The sequence below is a fragment of the Homarus americanus genome, unplaced genomic scaffold, assembly GCF_018991925.1.
Source record: "Homarus americanus isolate GMGI-L3 unplaced genomic scaffold, GMGI_Hamer_2.0 scaffold16340, whole genome shotgun sequence".
In the NCBI taxonomy this organism is placed as follows: domain Eukaryota; kingdom Metazoa; phylum Arthropoda; class Malacostraca; order Decapoda; family Nephropidae; genus Homarus; species Homarus americanus.
The window spans coordinates 291,725-314,132 of NW_024729824.1; the positions used below are offsets into that span (position 1 = coordinate 291,725).

At 46.9% G+C, this 22,408-nt stretch overlaps 2 protein-coding genes across 2 annotated transcripts; both read right to left on the bottom strand.

Moving 5' to 3' along the window:
- Positions 1-5,130: 5,130 nt before the first annotated feature.
- On the bottom strand, positions 5,131-18,481 carry LOC121866839. The gene is made up of 3 exons (XM_042366576.1): positions 18,347-18,481; positions 6,063-6,073; positions 5,131-5,530 (listed from the first exon to the last, which is right to left on the bottom strand). The coding sequence occupies exons 1-3, from the start codon at positions 18,479-18,481 to the stop codon at positions 5,131-5,133; spliced, it is 546 nt and encodes a 181-aa protein (XP_042222510.1).
- A 119-nt stretch (positions 18,482-18,600) lies between these two features.
- Positions 18,601-19,455, bottom strand: LOC121866840 (collagen alpha-2(I) chain-like). The gene is made up of 2 exons (XM_042366577.1): positions 19,301-19,455; positions 18,601-18,943 (listed from the first exon to the last, which is right to left on the bottom strand). The coding sequence occupies exons 1-2, from the start codon at positions 19,453-19,455 to the stop codon at positions 18,601-18,603; spliced, it is 498 nt and encodes a 165-aa protein (XP_042222511.1).
- Between the last annotated feature and the right edge of the window lie 2,953 nt (positions 19,456-22,408).

Genomic DNA, 22,408 nt, shown 5'->3' on the forward strand with positions numbered 1-22,408 from the left:
GAAGGTTTTGGGTGTGTCGTGGTTAAGTTAGGCTGAGAGGAACTGAGACTGGGTGAGACTCTCTCAGGGAAGGCGAGGCACTGTGAGGCTAGAGGTAGAGGCTTTTTTTTTTAGTTTAACAAATTTATTGACAAAGCTTGGAGTACAGTTTGCCTCTTCTGAGTAATTCAGTCAGGTCTTGACACTGAAGGTGGTATCACTTCTCACTGCCACGCAGGACAGAGGTTCATACACAAAGGAATAGATCATATTCATTAACAGTATATATAGGTCAGAGTCATGTGGGTGATGTCACTGTTCACTGCCAGGTGGCCTAAAGTCTTTGACAGTGTCACATTCAATAATATAGTGTTCAAGTGTTATGCCTTAGAGGTTTATCACAAAGTTTACAGCTGAGTGTTCCGGTATGGGTACAGCGTTGAGGCCGGGCGGATCTAGGAGGTACTGGGTGAAAAGAGTTTATTCCTCTTTGAACGACCTTGTGGCTTCCTATTTGGCCTCTTTCTTCTCTTCGTCTCCCATGGTCTACTCTTCCTCCTCTTCCTCTTCTTCACCCATGCCTTCCTCTTCCTCCTCCTCTTCTTCCTCTTCTTCACCCATGGTCTCTCTCCTCCTCTTCTTCCTCTTCGTTACCCATGGTTTCCTTCCTCCTCCTCTTCCTCTTCTTCACCCATGGCCTCCTCTGCCTCTTCACCCATGGCCTCCACCTCCTCCTCCTCCCTCTTCTTCAACCATAGCTTCCTCTTCCACACCCATGGCCTCCCTGCCTCTTCACCCATGGCCTCCACTTCCTCCTTCTTCTTCTTCAACCATGGCCTTCTTCCTCACCCATGGCCTCCTCTTCCTCTTTATTCACCCATTATCTCCTCTTCCTCACCCGTGTCCTCCTCCTCCTCCTCCTCCTCCTCCTCCTCCTCCTCCTCCTCACCCATGGCTTCCTCCTCCTCTTCTTCACCCATGGATTCTTCCTCCTCAATTGGTCTCATTCCTCCTCTTCCTCCCCTTAGGCTTGCATTGGTGGCCTTCTCATCCTCCCTCCTCCTCTCTCTCCTCCTCTTCCTCCCCTTAGGCTTGGATTGGTATCCTCTCATCCTCCTTCTTCCTCCCACCTCTGAACACCACCTCTCCTCCTTACAGTTCACTTACTCATAGATACTTCCCTACCCCCCACCTCCACCCCCTCACCCCACCCCTCCATCCCCACCCCTCCACCCCTATGCTGGGTGGAGGTTTATGGATAGCAGCGATTCCCTAAACTCGACGGCGATTCTGCTGACGAAGACGATCCGTATCCTGAATGGGTCACTTTTTTTTAGAGGAGGGAGGAGGGGGGAAGAGGAGGGGAATAGGAAGAGGAGGAGAAGGAAGAAGAAGAGGAGGAGGAGGAGAAGAGGAGAGGGAAGAGAAGGAGGAGAAAGAAGACAGGCAAACTCACCACTTCATCAAATCACCATCCATTAGAATATGACTCCTAATGTATATGAACCTCTGTCCTGTGTGGCAGTGAACAGTGATATCACCCTCAGTGTCTAGACCTGACTGAATTACTCACAATAGGCAAACTGTACTCCATTAGTGAGGGTCTCCACTCCTGAGGTTAATACACTTAGAAAAAAAGATTGATTGATCCATTTTTGTTTATGTTTGATATTTACAAGAATTTTTGTGGTTGTTTCTTATTGTATCGTTCATAAGCTTCTCCTAAACATACTGAAATGTTTAAGTTAGGTTAGGTTAGGTTAGGTTAGGTTAGGTTAGGTTAGGTTAGGTTAGGTTAGGTTAGGTTGAGTTAGGTTAGGTTAGGTTAGGTTAGGAGTAGGTTTGGTTTAGGTTTGGTTTGGTTTGGTTTTGGTTTGGTTTTTGGTTTGTGTAGGTTTTGTTTGGTTAGGTTTGGCTAGGTTTGGTTAGGTTTGGTTTGGTTAGGTTAGGTTTGGCTAGGTTTGGTTTGCTTTGTTTGGTTAGGGTTGGTTTGGTTAGGTTTGGTTTGGTTTGTTTTGGTTAGGTTAGGTTTGGTTTGGTTTGGTTAGTTTTGGTTTGGTTTGGTTTGGTTAGGCTTGATTTGGTTTGGTTTGGTTTGGTTACGATGGTAGAAAAACACACTCGTGGTATATAAGGTCCGTCACCTTCAGGAGACTTATTACAGTGAGTCACGGGGTTGAGTCACGAGGTTGAGTCGAGTTTGATCACGAGGTTGAGTCACGAGGTTGAATCACAGGGTTGAGTCACGGGCTTGAGTCACAGAGTTCATTCACGGGGGTTGAATCACGGGGTTGAGTCATGGGGTTGAGTCACTGGGTTAAGTCACTGGGTTGAATCACGGGGTTGAGTCACTGGAGTTAGGTCACGTGGTTGAGTCACGAGGCTGAGTCACTGGGTTGAGTCACTGGTGATCACGGGTGTTAAGTCACTGGGTTGAATCACGGGGTTGAGTCACGAGGTTGAGTCACTGGAGTTAGGTCACATGGTTGAGTGCGAGGATGATTCACGATTCACTGGGTTGAGTCACAGAGTTGAGTCATGGTTGAGTTGTTCATGGTATAGTAGGTAAGAGTTGTACCGTAAGAGAGAGGAGAGGAGGAGAGGGAGAGGGGGGAGAGAGAGAGAGAGAGAGAGAGAGAGAGAGAGAGAGAGAGAGAGAGAGAGAGAGCCGTACGATAAACTTTTAATATTTACGGAAGAAACATTAATAATAATCCAAAGTAAACAACAAAAATACCTATACATTACTCATACATACTGTACATATGCATACATATAGGCTGGAAGGTGGAGAATTAAGGTCAAAGTCGCTTGAGGAAGATAGTATATTAGGGTAAGGGTCGTTTCAGATAAGTGGGGTGTTTGTGGGGGATGGTGGATTTGGGTCGTAAGCTGAAACCTATCAGCAAACTTGAATCAGAAATTGACATATTATTCAAAAATGTATAACTTAGAGACGTGTAGGACAGGTAGGGAGGGAGTAGGTACCAGGAGGGAGGGAGGGAGGGAGGGAGGGAGGTAGGTAGGGAGGGAGGGAGGAGGGAGGGAGGTAGGGAGGAATGAGGTAGGTAGGGAGGGAGGGAGGGAGGGAGGGAGGGAGGGAGGGAGGAGGGAGGTGGGGAGGGAGGGAGGTAGGGAGGAGGTAGGAGGTAGGTAGGTAGGGAGGGAGGGAGAGGTAGGTAGGGGAGGGAGGAAGAAGTGGATTTAAGATATATGGAGGGAGAAGATGGGGAGTGGGGTGAAGATAAGTGGCTTGAAGGGGGTGAAGAGATGGTTTAGTTTGGGGAGGGAGATGGATTGGTAGAATTAGGGACGGAGGGATGGGTGAGTGGAGGGATCAGAGGAGGAATAGAGAAGGATAGAGAGTTCGGGTAATAGTGACAGTGGTGGGTGGTTAGAAGTGGAGTGAGCAGATACGGATAGGTGGGAATGGATAGAGAGGGGAAAGAGATGGATGTATAGGGGAGGAAGGACGGGGATGGATAGACACATATGAATAGTGAAGAGATGTGAAGGAAGGACATGTGTGTGTGTGTGTGTGTGTGTGTGTGTGTGTGTGTGTGTGTGTGTGTGTGTGTGTGTGTGTGTGTGTGTGTGTGTGTGTGTGTGGAATGAAAACATGGATAGGAATAACACACAGACTCAGAAATTTTGAAAATAAGAAGGCAATGGGGAGAAACACAGGTAATGGGGGAGGAAACACAGGTACTGGGGGAAACACAGGTATAAAGGAGGGAAGCACAGGTAATGGGAAACACAGGTAATGGGGGAGGAAATATAGGTAATAAAGGAGGAAACACAGGTAATGGGGGAGGAAGCACAGGTAAATGGGGTTGGAAACACAGGTAATGGGGAGGGAAATATAGGTAATAAGAGGAGGAAACACAGGTAATGGGGAGGGAAACACAGGAAATGGGGAAGAAACACAGGAAATGGGGGAGGAAACACAGGAAATGGGGGAAACTCAGGTAATGGGGGAGGGGAACACACAGGTAATGGGGAGGGACACACAGGTAATGGGGAAACACAGGTACTGGGGAGAAATATAGGTAATAAAGGAGGGAAACACAGGTAATGGGGGAGGGAAACATAGGTACTGGGGGGGGTGGGAGGTAATAGAGGAGGAAACACAGGTAATGGGGAGGAAACACAGGTAATGGGAGGAAATATAGGTAATAAAAGGAGGAAACACAGGTAATGGGGGAGGAAACACAGGTAAATGGGGTTGGAAACACAGGTAATGGGGAGGAAATATAGGTAACCAGAGGAGGCTTACAGGTACTGGGGAGGAAACACAGGTAATGGGGGAGGAAATATAGGTAATAAGAGGAGAGGAAACACAGGTAATGGGGGAGGAAACACACAGGAAATGGGGGAAGAAACACAGGAAATGGGGGAGAGAAACACAGGAAATGGGGGAGGAAACACAGGTAATGGGGGGAGGGAAACTCAGGTAATGGGGGAGAACACACACAGGTAATGGGGGAGGGACACACAGGTAATGGGGGAGGGAAACACAGGTAATGGGGAGGAAATATAGGTAATAAGAGGAGGAAGCACAGGTAATGGGGGGAGGAAACACAGGTAATGGGGAGAAGAAGAAACACAGGAAATGGGGAGGAAACACACAGGAAATGGGGGAGGCTTACAGGTAATGGGGGGAGGGAAACACAGGTAATGGGGTACCAACAAACAGGACTTAATGTAATAAAATCCAGACAATTTATTACTTGGACCAGACGTGAGGTGTTTCTGGCCTGTGGTGGGAACGATGGGAGGAGGAGGAGGAGGAAAAGAAGGAGGACTAAGAGAGAGAGAGAGAGAGAGAGAGAGAGAGAGAGAGAGAGGTCGGGAGAAGAAGAAGAAGAAGAAGAAGAACCTCTCAATAAATCATCTCAAGGGATAAACAAAAAATTCAAAATAAAAACTTAATGTATTTTTTTTTCTTCACATTTCACTTCTTTCCGGTAATTAACCCAATTTTCAACATCAAACAACTGATAAATCTTGAAGCTTTTAACCAATTACAAGTTAGAGAGGAAAGAGAGAAGTTCAAATACTGTACCGTTCGTGTGAGATTCTTAGAGGAGGCATGACTGGGAGTTATAGATTTGGGCCATAGTTGAAGGATATGTTAAATGGTCACAGGTTTTAATGGGCCCCAGAACTAATAGGTCCAGGTTCTAATAGGTACAGGTTCTTATGAGTTCCAGAACTAATAGATCCAGGTTCTAATAGGTCCAGGGTCTTATGGGTTCCAGAACTAATAGGTCCAGGTTCTAATAGGTCCAGTGTCTTATGGGTTTCAGAACTAATAGATCCAGGTTCTAATAGGTCCAGGGTCTTATGGGTTCCAGAACTAATAGGTCTAGGTTCTAAAAGGTCCAGGTTCTTATGGGTTCTAGAACTTATAGGTCCAGGTTCTAATAGGTCCAGTGTCTTATGGGTTCTAGAACTAATAGGTCCAGGTTCTAATAGGTCCAGTGTCTTATGGGTTCCAGAACTAATAGATCCAGGTTCTAATAGGTCCAGTGTCTTATGGGTCCCGGTTCTAATAGGTACAGGATCTTATTGGTCCAGGTTCTTATGGGTCCCGGTTCTAATAGGTCCAGGGTCTTATGAGTCCCGGTTCTAATAGGTCCTAGTGTTAATGAGTCCCAGTTCAAATAAACCTCAGTTCCAATGGGCCCTATTTATGATGGGGTCCAGACCTAATAGTCCCTAGTTCTAATAGGTAAGAGTTCTAATTGTTTTCAGTCGTCCTATACACCCGTTCTAATAGACCCTAGTCCTAATGGGCCCTAGCTTTAATACGCCCTTGTTCTAATAGGCTGTAGTCCTAATAGGTCCCTGTATTATTAAGCCCTCGTTTCAGTAGTGTGTGTGTGTGTGTGTGTGTGTGTGTGTGTGTGTGTGTGTGTGTGTGTGTGTGTGTGTGTGTGTGTGTGTGTGTGTGTGTGTTCGAATGTAAATAAATATGTATGTATGTTAATTACACATGACAGTCTACAGACACTCACACAGTTATCAGTACAGGTTAACGATGACCTGCCTGCCTGCCTGGTCCCTCACCCCACACTCACCTGCCATTTACCTGTTAAACCAATATAAACGTTGTCACAATTACACTTCAATCCTTATGACATGGGATTAGGGGATTGGTGCTTCTGGATTGGAGATTGGATAAGTGGATTAGTAAAACAAGAAGAACACAGGATTAGAGAAGTAGATTACGCGGATAAGGAAGGAAGATCACCAGAGTTAGGATGTACAAGAAAAATTTTAAAAGCATAAAAAGGAAAGAGAATTTAAGCGACACAATTTAACGGGATTACATTTGTAAATTGGATGATTAGATGATTAGAACTGCTTAATTGTTAGCTGGGGATGTGGATTAGGCGGACAGGGGCAGCCAGCGGTCAGTGAATAATGCGGTCACTGGCCTCTATAGAACCGTGTAATTAACTATGTATATTTGTGTCATACTTCAACAGCCGTAACAGCTACAGTACCCAAACATGGTGTAATTATTGTCCATACAGACCAGTTTGAGGTCATAAGGTCAAATATTAAGGTCACGGCTGTAAAACATGTGGTAAAAGATTGTTGTCATGGGCTGTCGCCTCGCTCGGGTACAGTACAGTTGTTATAGTGTTTTGTTGATGTTAAATTAGGAGTTAAAATTATATAAACACACACACACACACACACAGAGTTGGGATGCATTAACTTGGTGTTTGAGAGAGTATTGACACTTTCATTACAGTCTACATAAATTTCCTACACGTAATTTACTCTACAGTGTTCTGATCTACATGTAACCTCTTGTTCTTGTTATCCTGAGGGGCAGGAAGGATACAGTACACTGTAACCCAAATGTCCTGGTTTTGGGGTAAATCGGTGGTGTATGAGTGGATTATATTATATAAAGATAATATGTCGTATTTCTTATTTCTTACCGTAGAGTTCGATAGCTTCACACTGGTTACTTACAGGAGATTATGGCGTATCTACGTAGAAGTTCACTCCACCACTCGACATTCCATGATTTATACTTGATAAATGATGATTTAATGAGTTCCATTAAATTCCAACATCCATCTAAGTTATTGGTTATACTTTGTCATAACCAATCAGTCATTACCTTTAGTAATAATAAGATAGGATCACAGATACGGGCAGATAATTGCACTTACATTAATTTGTCAAGCTTCCATACAATGATTTACAAGTTGCATGGATATATGAATCACTCACGTTCACGCTATAATAAAATTAATCTTCTAAAAGAGAATTTTCAACTTGGGGACACATGTGATTACTTTACTATGGCTATGACTTCACAGAGCCTTAATTCTTCAAGTGATACATTTATTGTCAGCCTGGATTGCCTTTGTTGCAACTAGGCTTCCACACAAGAGCTTCTTTCCACGGCCATAACAACAAAAGGTACTTTTGGGTTACCACACATAGTCTCGCGTCACTGACAGTCACTGTAGACGGTTGTCGCGGCAAGCAGAACTGGTAAGCGTGAATTAATTAACCATTTAGGTGCAATAGACCAGCCTGGATTGCTTTTGTCGCAACCAGGCTTTCACACGTGATATTTCCACGGGGATAACAAACCTAGGTTAACACACTTAGTCTCGTGTCGATCACGGTCACTGTAGACGGGTGTCGTGCAGGAGAACTCTGTAAGCGTGAATTAATTAACCATTTACTGTAGGTTTGATAGGCCAGCCTGGTTTGCTCTTGTCGCAACCAGACATCCACACGTGATATTTCCACGGGGATAACAACCTAGGTTAACACGCTTAGTCTTGTGTCGACGACGATTCACAGGACGGAGTGGCGGTGGAGGACTCTGTGTGGTGTGGTGTCCCGCTCCCTTTCAGGAGGGAGAGAGTCAAGACGACTTCTTAACTAACCCATGGCTCAGGGGATACTACTTAAAATGAGGTTTTTGGGTGTGAAGCGATGAACAGTACAACACTGTTTCACTGCCCACCCCCCCTAAAGGCTGGCTAACATACACTAATGGAAATACATGTCCCAGTTATGCCTCGCCGGGTGTCTTATCTCTAGTAAAACAAACTTTGGAGTTGGTTGTGTGGGTAAGCCTAACGCAACCCATGACACCAAACCTAACCTAACCTCACCAAACTTTTTTTCACTACACAAAAATTGGGTACTCTTGCACAGCTGGGTGGACTGAGGGCGCCCAGGATTCGAACCAGTGACCTCTGAGGCTTGTGTTATAACCACTATGCCGCCGCACCCTTGATAGTGACTATGTTTATTAGTTTATAGCAGCCATTGTGTGTCTCTATTTTATTCATTTCCTCTTATCTACCTCCTTTATTGCCCATTCTCCTGATTCTTCCTCCATCTCCGTTCTCCTCCTTCTTCACCTCCATTATCTCCTCCTCTTCTTCCTCCTTTTCCTTCCTCCTCCTCCTCCTTTCCCTCCCTCGTCTTTTCCCTCCCTCGTCTACCTCCCTTCCCTCTTCCTCCTCGTCTTTCCTTCCCCTACCTATTCTCTCCTTTTCACTACCGCTCTCTTTCCTCTTCGTCATCTTTCCCCTCTCCCTTCTTCCTCCTCCTCCTCCTCCTCCTCCTCCTGATTCCTTAGTCTCTTTTCTTTTCCCTCGTTAATCCATCTATTATCATCTCTTCTATTGCCTCCCCTTCCCATCTCCTCACTTACGGTGTTTGATCTGTCCTCTCTCTCTCTCTCCCTTCCCTCTCCTTTAAGCTTTCTCTTTCATTCCTTCTTTCTTTCTCTATCGGCTTCCATCCCTTTATCTCTCTTCCCCACCCTTCTTATCTCTCTCTCTCTCTCTCTCTCTCTCTCTCTCTTTGCCCCTTCATTTCTTTTCATTCTCTCTCCTTTTTATTGCTTTCTCTCTCCTGTCTCTTTCTCCTATCTTTTCTTTTGTCATCGCTTTCTCTCCTTTCTCCTTTACTCTACCTTCTTTTTCCTTCTTTATCAACTCATTCCATCTCCCTCAAGCTTACAATGAACCAATATATTACTTTTAATTTATTTATTTTATTAATTTATCTGTTTATTTTTATTAATTTATTCATATTATGTATTTATTCATTTTCTATAAAGGGAGGACTGCTTTTGTTTCTAAATACGATTGTGTAAGTGAAGAGGAGGGAAGGAAGGGGGGAGGAAGGGGGTACGAGAGGAAGGGAGGAAAGGAGGGAAGGAGGGAAGAGGAGGAGGAGAGGGGAAGAGGAAGGGGAGGAAGGAGAGGGTACGAAGAGGAAGGAGGAAGGGGAGGGAGGGGGGAAGGAGGAAGGGGGGAGGGTACGAAGAGGAAGGAAGGGGAGAGAGGGTAGAGAGAAGGGAGGAAGGGGAGGAGAGGGCAGAAGAGGAAGGGGAGGAAGGGGAGGAGAGGGTACGAGAGGGAGGAAGGGAGGAAGGAGGAGGAGGGTACGAAGAGGAAGGGAGGAAGGGGAGGAGAGGGTACGAAAGGAAGGGAGGAAGGGGGAGGGAGGAAGAGGAAGGGGAGGAAGGGGAGGAGAGGAAAGAGGAAGGGGAAGGGGGAGGAGAGGGAGGAAGGGAGGAAGGGGAGGAGAAGGGAGGAAGGGAGGAAGGGGGAGAGAGGGTATGAAGAAGGGAAGGAAGGGGGAGGAGAGGAAGAGGAAGGGAGGAAGGGGAGGAGAGGGCAGAAGAGGAAGGGAGGAAGGAGGAGGGGGTATGAAGAGGAGGGGAAGGAAGGGGGAGGAGAGGGTATGAAGAGGAAGGAGGAAGGGGAGGAGAGGGAGAAGAAGGGAGGAAGGGGGAGGAGAGAGGGTAGAAGAGGAAGGGAGGAAGGGGGAGGAGAGGGTATGAAGGAAGGAGGGGGGGGAGGGAGAGGGAGGAAGGGAAGGAAGGGGGAGGGAGAATGAAGAGGAGGGAGGGAAGGGGAGAGATTAGGGGAAAGAGGAAGGGAAGAGGAAGGGGAGGAGGGGAGGAGAGGGTACTAAGAGGAAGGGAGGAAGGGGGAGGAGAGAGGGTACGAAGAGGAAGGGAGGAAGGGGAGGAGAGGGTACGAAGGAAGGGAGGAAGGGAGGAAGGGGGAGGAGAGGGTATGAAGAGGAAGGGAGGAGGGGGAGGAGAGGGCATGAAGAGGAAGGGAGGAAGGGGGAGGAGAGGGAGAGGAAGGGAGGAAAGGGGAGGAGAGGGTATGAAGAGGAAGGGAGGAAGGGGAGGAGAGGGTACGAAGAGGAGGAGGAAGGGGAGGAGAGGGCATGAAGAGGAGGGAGGAAGGGAGGAGGAGGGTAGAAAGAGGAAGGGAGGAAGGGGAGGGAGAGGGTACGAAGAGGAAGGGAGGAAGGGGGAGAGGAGGGACGAAGAGGAGGGAAGGAAGGGGAGGGAGAGGGTATGAAGAGGAAGGGAGGAAGGGAGGAGAGGGTATGAAGAGGAAGGGAGGAAGGGGAGGAGAGGGTACTAGGAGGAAGGGAGGAAGGGGGAGGAGGAGGGTACAAGAGGAAGGGAGGAAGGGGAGGAGAGGGTACGGAGAGGAGGGAAGGAAGGGGGAGGAGAGGGTACTAAGAAGAAGGGAGGAAGGGGGAGGAGAGGGTATGAAGAGGAAGGGAGGAAGGCGGAGGGGAGAGAAGGAAGGGAGGAGGGGAGAGAACGAAGAAGGAGGAAGGAGAGGGAGGAAGAAAGAGAAGGGGGAAGGGGGAGAATGAAGAGGGAGGAATGAGAGGAGGGAAGAAAGAGAAGGAAGGGAGGGGGTGAAAAAGATTCTTCTCCCTAATAGTAATTACCCACATAATAAAACAGGTCTTTGTAATCTATGTTAAAAATTACCTCAAAGCCCCTGTGGTAGGTGGTAGGGGCCGCCTCCAGACCCCATACACCACGAGACACACAAAGCAACACGATACAACACACACGTAGAATGGATGACAAAATACCGAACCAGGATCCGAAGCCTCAGAGATTCATTCGCTAAATCTCATATCTGGGGCAATTGACACTTTACCAGATGAATCCTTAAGAGGTGTTAGGATGCATTATTTTTTTTTACCTTAGTTTAGGGAACATTTAGTTGTAACATTTAAAGGTTTGGATTCATTTAACTTGCGAACTTTTAAGAATGGTGATCTCTCTCTCTCTCTCTCTCTCTCTCTCTCTCGTGTCCTGTGAATGAGGGGTCGTTTATTATCCTTCTTAAACCTCAAAAAAAAAAAAAAGGTTTAAATAAAAAACTGTCTTCCTCACCTTCCTTATTAACCCTTTCATCTGCCCTCTCACCTGTCTCCCTTTCTCATTAATTTACTCCTTCCTACTCCCCCTCACCTGTCTACCGTCCTCTCTAATTAACTCTTTCCCTTTTCATTTCACCTGTTTCACTTAAGATGTTTACCTTCACCTTTTTAATTAACCCCTTTCTATAGTCTTCTCACCTGTCTGCCTTTATTTTTAATTATCTTCATTTCATTGCCTCTCATCATCATTATTATCCTCTTCTCCCTTCTCATCACACACCTGTCCTTTTCTTCACAGGTGTATTAAGTTTATGAACACCTGTTAACATTCATCTGTGTGTTCATGGGATATTATTATTATTATTATTATTATTATTATTATTATTATTATTATTATTATTATTATTATTATTATTATTATCACCCTATCTCTTGTTCCTTGTGTGTGTGTGTGTGTGTGTGTGTGTGTGTGTGTGTGTGTGTGTGTCCCTCATCTCCCTATCATCTCCCTATCATCTCCTTCATTTCCCCTCATCTTTATATTTTTATTATTATTCTTTAATTATCTTCCTTTAAGAATTATTTCTCCCCTATGGCTGTGACTAGCGTGTCCCTCACTCTTCCCCTCTGTCCTACCTCCTACCTTGTCTCTTTGTCTAGCCTGTCTGTATGTGTGTATGTATGTATGTATGGATGGATGGTTGGATGTATGTGTGTGTATGGATGTATATGTATGTATGTATGTATGTCCTCCTCCCTTTCTGTGTGCCTGCTCTTCATCTACTCTCTCTCTCTCTCTCTCTCTCTCTCTCACTTCGCCCCCCCCTCACAATTGATTAACCCTCCCTTCTTCACCTGCCTCACCGCCTTTCGACTCCTCCCATTCTTCGGTCTCACCCCCTCCCTCCCTCCCTCCTCCCTCCTCCACCTACCCTCCCTCCCTCCTTCACCCACCTACCCTCCCTCCTTCCCCAGGTCGTGTATTCAGGCCAGCCTCCTCGTGTGTGAATAAAACATGCCAGCATACAAGAAGGACAGAAAGAAACCCCGGCTTCTTAGGGCGTCTCCCAGGGGGCGTCTCCCGGGGGGCGTCTCCCGGGGGGCGTCTCCCGGGGGGGTGTCTCCTGGGGGGCGTTTCCTAGGGGGCGTCGCCTCGGCTCCCGCCTCCATCAAAGTCGAATTTTGTCCCCGTCTTTTACAACCCAGATTATGACGGGTTACTCGAGCCAACTGCCCTCCCTCCTGACCTGCCTCCCCCTTACCTCCCTCCCGGCCTCCCTCCCGGCCTCCATCCCTTCCGGCCTCCCTCTTTTCTGGCCTCCCTCTTTCCCGGCCTCCCTCTCTCCCTTCTGCCTCTCTCTTGACCTTACTCCCTCTCTGTCTCTCCTGGTCTCACTCCTCCCTCCTCCTTATCTCTCTCCCTTCCTTCCTCCCTCGCCGTCTCCTGGCCTTCCTCCTTACCCCTCTCCTACCCTCTCCCCCACACCCTCCCTCTCTTCTGGTCTTTCTCCTTCTTTCCTCTCTCCCTTCCTTCTTTCTACCCTCCCTTCCTTCCCTCCGATTCCCTTTCTCGACCCTACTCCCTTCTCTCTTTCTTTCCCTCACCCCTCCTTCCTCTCATTCTTTCCCTCCTTCACTCCCCTCCCCCTTACCCCCTGGCCTTCAAGTGAGGGCTCCCGCAAGTGCCTCATGCTCAAAGCACCTTAGGGTAATATTTTTAACTCGTAATAGATCCCTTTTGGCCTCTAATGATTCCTCGTAGGTTAAATTTGACCCTTGATAACACGACTCCTCAAAGCTCTATGAGTTTTGTCACTCAATGAAGAGAATTATCACAGCTTGGTGCAATAAGTCTTGTGGGAGTCGTTAAGGCCTGGAATCCTCAGAAGTTCAGATGGGAGTATCACCCTTATGGACACGTCACTGTTTAGGAGGGAATTAACTTGTCAATAATGTGGAAATTTATCTTATTTTTGTTGTTTGCTTTTATATAATCAAGAGGCTTCCGCATACATACTTACATACATACATACATATATATATACATACACACATACATATATACATACATACATACATACAAGGTAGTGCTCTTTCCTTATAATATCTGACCCTCACATGACGTAATAACGAGACCATTAGTATTATTGCCGGAGAACACTAGTTAATGAGGGATTCAGGAGTGGGTATTAGTGACTTCCTGTTCACATAAGTATTTTAGAAGTACAGATTTAATACTTACATATGTTTGAACTACACTCAAGCCTTGACCTCTTGACCTCTTGACCTCAGGAAGCTAACACCTCAAGAGATGGTCATGTGAAAAGTATCTGTTAACTGTGAATGGTGTGGCTCTTCATCCTACTCACCAGTCCCTCCCAGTTATTGATACACCATTATTATAGAAAGGCTTAGCTTGAGAACACGTGGCGGTAATAATGCTCAGACAGTCAGAAAACTTTAACATAAAAGTGATTAATTTACGAGCAGTTGTTTGAAGTTGTCTCCCCTCAGTACTAAATCTGTACAAGGAAATGTTAGTAAGAGAAACTTGTATAATATAGTGGTAAAATATAAGCTATAATCTGTGTTATTATCTGAGTATTATAGGTAGTGGTATATAAGTCTTAATGATCGGTAATCCTTATGAGTCCTATTCCATGTCCTAAAGAGGTTCAAGTCCTTGTTCTTTATGTTAGGATAGGTTGGGGTCTGTTAGGATAGGTTGGGGTCTGTTAGGATAGGGTGGGGTCTGTTAGGACAGGTTGGGGTCTCTTAGGACACGGGTCTACTTGATCTGTAACCCTGAAATCAAGACAGTGTGTCCGGCCTATTGTGGCAGTGACCAACCTAAGTGGCTTATGAGGTACGCTCTTTCTACACTCCTCCCAAATTTGCTAGCCCACACTGATTAGTCTTCAATTAGAATATGACTCCAATGTATGTGATCCACTGACCTATATATGCTGCTGGTGAATGTGATGTATTTCCTTCTTTGTGTACGAACCTCTGTCCTGCGTGGCAGTGAACAGTGGCATTACCCACATGAATCTGACCTATATATAGTGTCAATGAATATGATGCATTCTTTGTGTACGAACCTCTGTCCTGTATGGCAGTGAAAAGTGACATTACCCACATGAATCTGACCGACGTATATGTATGTATGTGTGCGTGTGTGCATGTATATGTACGTGTACATGTATATGTGTATGTATATACGTATATGTATGTATATGTGTGTGTGTGTGTGTTTACATATATGTATATGTACTGTCAATGAATATGATGCAACTCTTTGTGTACGAACCTCTGTCCTGCATGGCAGTGAACAGTGACATTATCCATTTGAACCTGACCTATATACATTTATAGTTGTTAATGAATATGATGTATTTCTTTGTGTGTGAACCTCTGTCCTGCGTGACAGTGAGAAGTGATACCACCCTCAGTGTCAAGACCTGACTGAATTACTCAGAATAGGCAAACTGTACTACAAGCTCTGCCAATAAATTTGTTAAACAAAAAAAATCCTCCTCTCTTCCCATCTCCTCTTCTCTCCCTCTTTCACCTGATCTCTCCAGTACCCCCCGTCTCTCTCTCTCTCTCTCTCTCTCTCTCTCTCTCTCTCTCTCTCTCTCTCTCTCTCCATTTAGAAATAAAATGGATGAGTAGTCAGTCATGGGAGAGAGTCTTGGGAAAGGAGGAAGAAGGAGAGAAGTGGAGGAAAAGAGAAGGAAGGAGAGAGGGAAGGGAGAGAAGTTGAGTGGGAGAGGGAAGTGGAGGAGGACAAAGGGAGGAATAAAGGAAGAGAGAGAGGGAGAGAGAGGGGGTGGTGAGGATAGAGGAGACGAGGCTTAATATCAAAGGGACAATGCTAGCGTTGTTGGTGGTGGTGGTGGTGGTGAAGCAGGGATGCACCTACTTGTCCTCCTCTCTGGTTGTTATTACTGTGTGGCTCACCTGGGGCATAGGGCGCTCACCTCACCTCACCTCACCCCCGCCCCGCCCCGCCCCGCCCCGCCCCGCCCCGCCCCGCCCCTTCCCCATCCCCCTCTGTTTTTCCACGGGTATACTGTATATGTGTACTGAACTTACACACAAGTAAATATATGAGGCACTTTAATTTGGCAAGTACAGTACAGTATCTTCCTAAAGTATCTGCCAGGATGGGTCAGATGACTTCCATAATGCTACATGTAACTCTTCATGTCCCGGGAGGTTGGTATGCGTGGCTCTGTGGCTCAGGAGGGTTGGCATGTGTGGCTCTGTGGCCAGGAGGTTGGCATGTGTGGCTCTGTGGCCGGGAGGGTTGGTATGTGTGGCTCTGTGGCCAGGAGGGTTGGTATGCGTGGCTCTGTGGCCCGGGAGGGTTGGTGCGTGGCTCTGTTGCCCGGGAGGAGGGGGTTGGTATGCGTGGCTCTGTGGCCCGGGAGGGTTGGTATGCGTGGCTCTGTGGCCCGGGAGGTTGGTATGCGTGGTGGCAGGAGGTTGGTATGTGTGGCTCTGTGGCCAGGAGGGTTGGTAGTGTGTGCTCCGTGGCTCTGTGGCTCAGGGAGGGTTGGTATGAGTGGCTCTGTGGCCCGGGAGGGTTGGTATGTGTGGCTCTGTGGCCCCGGAGGGTTGGTATGCGTGGTTCTGTGGCACACTGATGCTGCTACATTTGGTAACCGAACATCATATTAATTTCACAGAAGTAAATACACATTACATTACTTATGTTAAACTATATAACAAATTAAATGCTTGTCCCAGTATCTATCATCTGTGGTCTCAAATGTTTCATAGTGAGGTCAGATACTTTTATGAGAGTGTACATACATTATAAACACACACACACACACACACACACACACACACACACACACACACACACCCACAGAGCGCGCGCGTGCGGGTAATTGAGGAATGCAACACGATACTTGTGACCGTAAAAGAGGGTATAAAGACGGGTTATAAAAAGGAGAGGAATGCCGGAGTGATAACGGTGTGTAAAAGAGGAAAGAGGGGAGGAGAAGGAGTGACTAAGAGTAGAGTAGGAGGGGATGGTGAGGGGAAGGGAAGGAGGTAAGAGGGAGGATAGTAGGAGGGGGGGGAATTAGAAGGGAGAGAGGGAGGGAGGAAAGAACAGGGAGAACGGAATGGATAGCAATAGAGAGGGAGAGAGAACGGGAAGGAAAGAAGGATGAGATATAGGGAGGAAAGAAGAATAGGAAGGGATGGGGGTGAGAGGGAGTGAAAGGAGAGTAGTAAAGGATGATGATGAGGGGAGGGGAGGGGGGTGGAAGGGGAGGAGCCACTTGCGGTAGCCCCAAAAATGCTCGCGAGGGGAATAATAATTAGGGGGACGGAGATAAAAGAAAAAAGAAGAGGAAAAATTGGAAAGAATCAGTGTAGCGTTCACTTTTATTGCTCTAAGTAACCATGTTATCATTTGGTTCTTATCCACCCATTTATCATGTGTTCTTCCTCTTCCCTGCTTCTTCTCTGCTCCCAAACTTCTACTCTTCCATTTTTATCTCTGTTATTTCTGTGTTTTTTCGTATCGTTCGTGGATTTTTTTTTATGAATTCTTAATTTGTGTCGTTTTGGGATTAATTATTTTTTGTGTGTCGTCTGTGGATTAATTTTTGGGGTCATCGTTTATGGATATATTTTTACATGTATTTTTTTAAAGGTCGTTTTTGTTTGTTTTTGTCAGAATATTTTATGGATTAGTTTCATCAGTCTTCACACATTTATTTGTCCTTTGTGTGTGTGTGTGTGTGTGTGTGTGTGTGTGTGTGTGTAGAACCATGCTGAGGACGGGGAGGGGTCAGTGGGGTCAAGAGGGGGTAGATGGGGGAAATGGGGTGGTAGGAGGTAAGTGGTGGGCTGGGGGCTGGGGGCAGGGGGCTGGGGATATACATGTGGTGTACACAGCTGCTGGCAACAGAAAAAAAAATTTAGGACTGGATCGTAATTTTTGTGTGTGTGTGGCAGACCGAGCCGCAGCTGACGACCTCTGAGAGATAACACACTACCAACCTGACCCCCTGATGACCGAAGTTAATTCCTTTGTACACAACTAAACACACAGTTAACTTGCTAGTGTGAACAAGTCGGCTCCGATGTACACAACTAAACAAAAAATATACCGGAAATGCTCTGTAACATTCAGTGCCATAATATCCTGACTACTAGGGGTCTGGTATACACATCCTCTGTAACCTCTGCTCTGTAATCATTTTTTTGCACTACCGTTCATTGGGTGCACAATAAACTAGTCACAATCTGCGGTAAAATTCAATTCAAAAGCTAATGGATCGTCCGGCCTATAAGCGACGATTTTAGTATTTAATAGAAGGTTTTAGGACATTCCGCGACGCCAGTGATTCTCCGTGATCCTGGCAATGTAATTAAGGACTTTACGGCGTCTTAGTTGAGGTAAGAATGATATTCTGTTGGTTTGAACATGCAGACGTACGTGTTTCTGTGTCCTAACTCATCAGATACACTCCATCTCATCTGTCCCTATTGTCCCCGGCTCTAATCGGCTCCAACCCAATCTAAATAAACCTAAGCATTAAGATTAGGGGGCCCCAGTCCTTAATCCTGGTGGTTAGGTTAGATTAAAGTCCACAACCCTTTGTTTAGCATTTTTATTACGTGTAGAGTGTAAGTTGTTCAGAATAATTCCCAAACGCGACGTCTCAGATGAATGTAGAACAACGTGGGAAACTGTACTCGTATGAAGCGAGACGTGGCAGATGGTCGAGCATGTAACTTAAAGATAAGAATTGGGTCTTTTGTTTCATTCGCTTTGGAAGAAGTTGGTGGCAGCGTCCCAGGGCTAAACTGCACGCCTCTAGCCTCCAGCCTCTAACCTCCAGCCTCTAACCTCTAGCCTCCAGCCTTTAACCTCCAGCCTCTAACCTCCAGCCTCTAACCTCCAGCCTCTAACCTCTAGCCTCCAGTCTTTAACCTCCAGCCTCAACCTCCCAGCCTCAACCTCTAGCCTCTAACCTCCAGTCTCCAGCCCCTCTAGCTTCTCTCCAGCCTCAACCTCTAGCTCAGTCTCAGCCTCTAACCTCTAGCTTCTAGTCTCCAGCCTCTAACCTCCTAGCTTCCCAGTCTCCAGCCTCCTAACCTCTAGCTTCCAGTCTCAGCCTCTAACAGAGTCTCCAGCAAAGCCTCCAGACTCCCAAACTCTAGTCTTAAACTTGACATTCCTCGTCCCTAGTGAACACAGGACGGCATCACCTGGGTCCTTCACTGAGGGCATCACCACCAGGTCCTTCACTGAGGGCATCATCACCAGGTCCTTCACTGAGGCATCATCACCAGGTCCTTCACTGGTGCATCACCACCAGGTCCTTCACCAAGGGCATCGCCACCAGGTCCTTCACTGAGGCATCACCACCAGGTCCTTCACTGAGGCATCACCACCAGGTCCTTCACTGGGGGCATCACCACCAGGTCCTTCACTGAGGCATCACCACAGGTCCCCACTGAGGCATCACCACCAGGTCCTTCACTGTGGGCATCACCACCAGGTCCTTCACTGTGGGCATCACCACCAGGTCCTTCACTGAGGGCATCACCACCAGGTCCTTTACTGTGGGCATCACCACCAGGTCCTTCACTGTGGGCATTACCACCAGGTCCTTCACTGAGGGCATCACCACCAGGTCCTTTACTGTGGGCATCACACAGGTCCTTCACTGAGGGCATCACCACCAGGTCCTTCACTGAGGCCACACCAGGTCCTTTACTGTAGGCATCCCAGGTCCTTCACTGAGGGCATCACCACAGGTCCTTCACTGAGGCATCACCAGGTCCTTCACTGTCACCACCAGGTCCTTCACTGGGGCATCACCACCAGGTCCTTCACTGGCATCACCACCAGGTCCTTCACTGAGGCATCACCACAAGGTCTTTCACTGAGGCATCACCACCAGGTCCTTCACTGAGGGCATCACCACCAGGTCCTTCACTGATGGCATCACCACAAGGTCTTTCACTGGGGCATCACCACCAGGTCCTTCACTCATCACCACAGGTCCTTCACTGAGGCATCACAAGGTCCTTCACTGAGGCATCACCACAGGTCCTTCACTGGGGGCATCACCACAGGTCCTTCACTGAGGGCATCACCACCAGGTCCTTCACTGAGGCATCACCACCAGGTCCTTCACTGAGGGCATCACCACCAGGTCCTTTGTGAGGCATCACCACCAGGTCCTTCACTGAGGGCATCACCACCAGGTCCTTCACTGGGGGCATCATCACCAGGCAATCGTGTCGTATTTCTGCCGTAAATTTGCCTCAGGATGGCCATAGCGTCCATCAGCAGCGTGTTGGGTGGGGTTAACCTGGCACTAGGGAGGGCTGTGCCAAGTGTGAAGTGCCGCGTCCGAGGCCTCTTGGTGCCCGCTGGAGAGAATGACTCTCGCCCAGAGGAGGAGGGGAGAGAGAAGAAGGGGTGGTAGAGAGAAAGAGAGGAGAGATAGGTGGAGGTTTGGAGGGAGAGGATAAAGGAATGGATGGAGTAGTGATAAAGAAGACAGAGAGAGTTGGGGATAAGGTAGGGAGGGTAGAAAGAGAGAGAGAGAGAGAGAGAGAGAGAGAGAGAGAGAGAGAGAGAGAGAGAGAGAGAGAGAGATAAATAGAAGGATGGAAATGTGACAGAGACAGCGAGGAAAGGAGGGGAGGAGTAAAAGAAAAATGGAGTGATAAAGAAAAAAGGCAGAGAAAGAAGGAGAGAACACACACACACACACACACACACACACACACACACACACACACACACATACACACACACACACACACACACACACAGGCACATAATTCAAGACACTACCCACACACAGTCATGTCCATAATTAAACCTCTCGCTACATTTCAAGGTGTGTAAATTAGATGGTAATATACTACACTTTATAATGGTGGGTGTGGTCCTGATAGCCGCGGCGTGTTAAGAGTTGGCACCCTGTTGCCGGACACATAAACAAGGTATTAAAACACGTTAATACAAGATCCAGAGAACAATAAACTATGTAAACGATGTTGCACTTTATTCTACTCGTTTCTTTTATATTTATTTATTAAACAGAAACATTGAGAAGACTATTTCTTCCTTGTTTTATTTAGCTTTTACACACACTACAACACACACGCACACACACACACACACACACACACACACACACACACACACACACACACACACACACACACACACACACACACACACACACACACACACACGCACACACACACACACACATGAGACAATCTGACGTGGAACCAAAGCCGTCACAGTTCCTTTCATTTCACGATGATATTATAAACAAGAGGAAAAAAAAATGAAACACCAGGCTTTAACAGCAGGATGGCAGCCAACACCTCCCCCTCCCCCTCTCGCCCTCCCCCCACTCGCCCCTCCCCCCCTCCTTCCCCCCCTCGCCCTCCCCCCCCTCCCCGCCTAAGCTTATTGCGAGCGAAAGTGTTTGACAAGAGTATTGGGACCAGAGTTAGACTGAGCGATAAATCCAAGGGGATAGTGGGAGAGACTGTGGGAGAGAGAGAGACTGTGGGAGAAAGACTGTGGGAAAGACTGTGGGAGAGAGACTGTGGGAGAAGAGACTGTGGGGAGACAGAGAAAGAAGCAAGAGGACGAGAGATGATGCTCTTACTATTGACAGGACAAGAGAAAACAAACAGGTCTCTTGGTTTACAACGAAGGCGAGAGGGGAAGGGAGGGGGGAAGGGGGGGGGGTGTTAAGTCTCTCAATAACTGATGGACTTTGTAAGGTGTTGTAGGGTTTCGCCGCCGTGTGTAGAGAAGCCCCTTGATGGTCAGGTCAAGGCTGAGGATTGGAACTGGTAAAATCGCTTTATGTTTTTGTGAGAGAGGGAGGGGAAGGAAGGAAGGAGGGGGGTGGAAGGATGGAGAGATAGAGGGTGTTAGGAAGGGATGGAAGGATGGTGAATAAGAACATAAGAACATAAGAAAATAAGGAGTCTGCAATAGGTCGGTTGGCCTGTGCATGGCAGCTCCTGTCGAGAGTTACTACCACTCTCTATCATCCATGAATCTATCTAGCCTCCTTTTGAAACTTTCCAGAGTTCCCGCACTTACTACAAAGTTGCTAAGCTTGTTCCACTCGTCCACCACCCTATTTGTGAACCAGTTTATTCCTATCTCCCTCCTAAACCTAAACTTATCCAACTTGAATCCGTTGCTCCGAGTCCTATCCTGCTCGGATATTATAAGAACTTTATCTATATCCCCTTTATTGATTCCTTTCACCCACTTAAATACTTCTATCATATCTCCCCGCACTCTTCGTCTTTCTAGGGAATGCAAGTTAAGTTCCTTAAACCTATCCTGATATGGAAGGTTTCTAAGTCCCGGTATCATTTTTGTCATTCTTCGCTGCACCGACTCTAGTGAATTTATATCCATTCTATAATAGGGAGGGAAATATAGAAGAAATGAAGAAGTGAGGGGAATGGAAGGAAGGAGAGAGAGGGGTAGAATTGGAAGAATGGAGGGATGGAAAGAAGAAAGAAGGGGGGTAATAGAAGGAAGGGCGAAGTAACAGAAGGGAGGAGGGAGAGATAGAAGGATGAAGTAACATAAGGAAGGGTAAGGTGATGGAAGGAAGGAAGGATAGGGTGATAGAAAGAAGGAATGAAGGAAGGAAGGAAGGAAGGAAGGAAGGAATATATATAGGATTCGTATTAAATAAGACCCTCGTCAAAAACCTTCACCAGTTAAGGCGCTTGTTGGGTTATAGAGAACAGTCTTCTTTAATAACCTTGTGGTAGTATTTTAATAAGTCTTTGTGGCGGTTATTAACGCCCTCTGGTAAAGTCGTTTGGCTTGAGGCTAATAGGATCTGGCACTGTTCCCGTGGATGATTCTTAGCCAGTAGTATGGTTCGTTGTGGATGATTCTTAGTAGTATGGTTGGTTGTGGATGATTCTTAGCCAGTAGTATGGTTGGTTGTGGATGATTCTTAGTAGTATGGTTGGTTGTGGATGATTCTTAGCTAGTAGTATGGTTGGTTGTGGATGATTCTTAGCCAGTAGTATGGTTCGTTGTGGATGATTCTTAGTAGTATGGTTGGTTGTGGATGATTCTTAGCCAGTAGTATGGTTGGTTGTGGATGATTCTTAGCCAGTAGTATGGTTCGTTGTGGATGATTCTTAGTAGTATGGTTGGTTG

Excerpts from the sequence above, each read along its gene's own strand:
- LOC121866839 (XM_042366576.1), bottom strand. The coding sequence starts at position 18,481 with ATGCCCTCAGTGAAGGACCTGGTGGTGATGCCCTCAGTGAAGGACCCA.
- LOC121866840 (XM_042366577.1), bottom strand. The coding sequence starts at position 19,455 with ATGCCCCCAGTGAAGGACCTGGTGGTGATGCCCTCAGTGAAGGACCTG. Across the intron at positions 18,944-19,300 it reads CCCTCAGTGAAGGACCTGTG|TAAAGGACCTGGTGTGGCCT; the intron begins GTGATGCCCCCA and ends GGATGCCTACAG.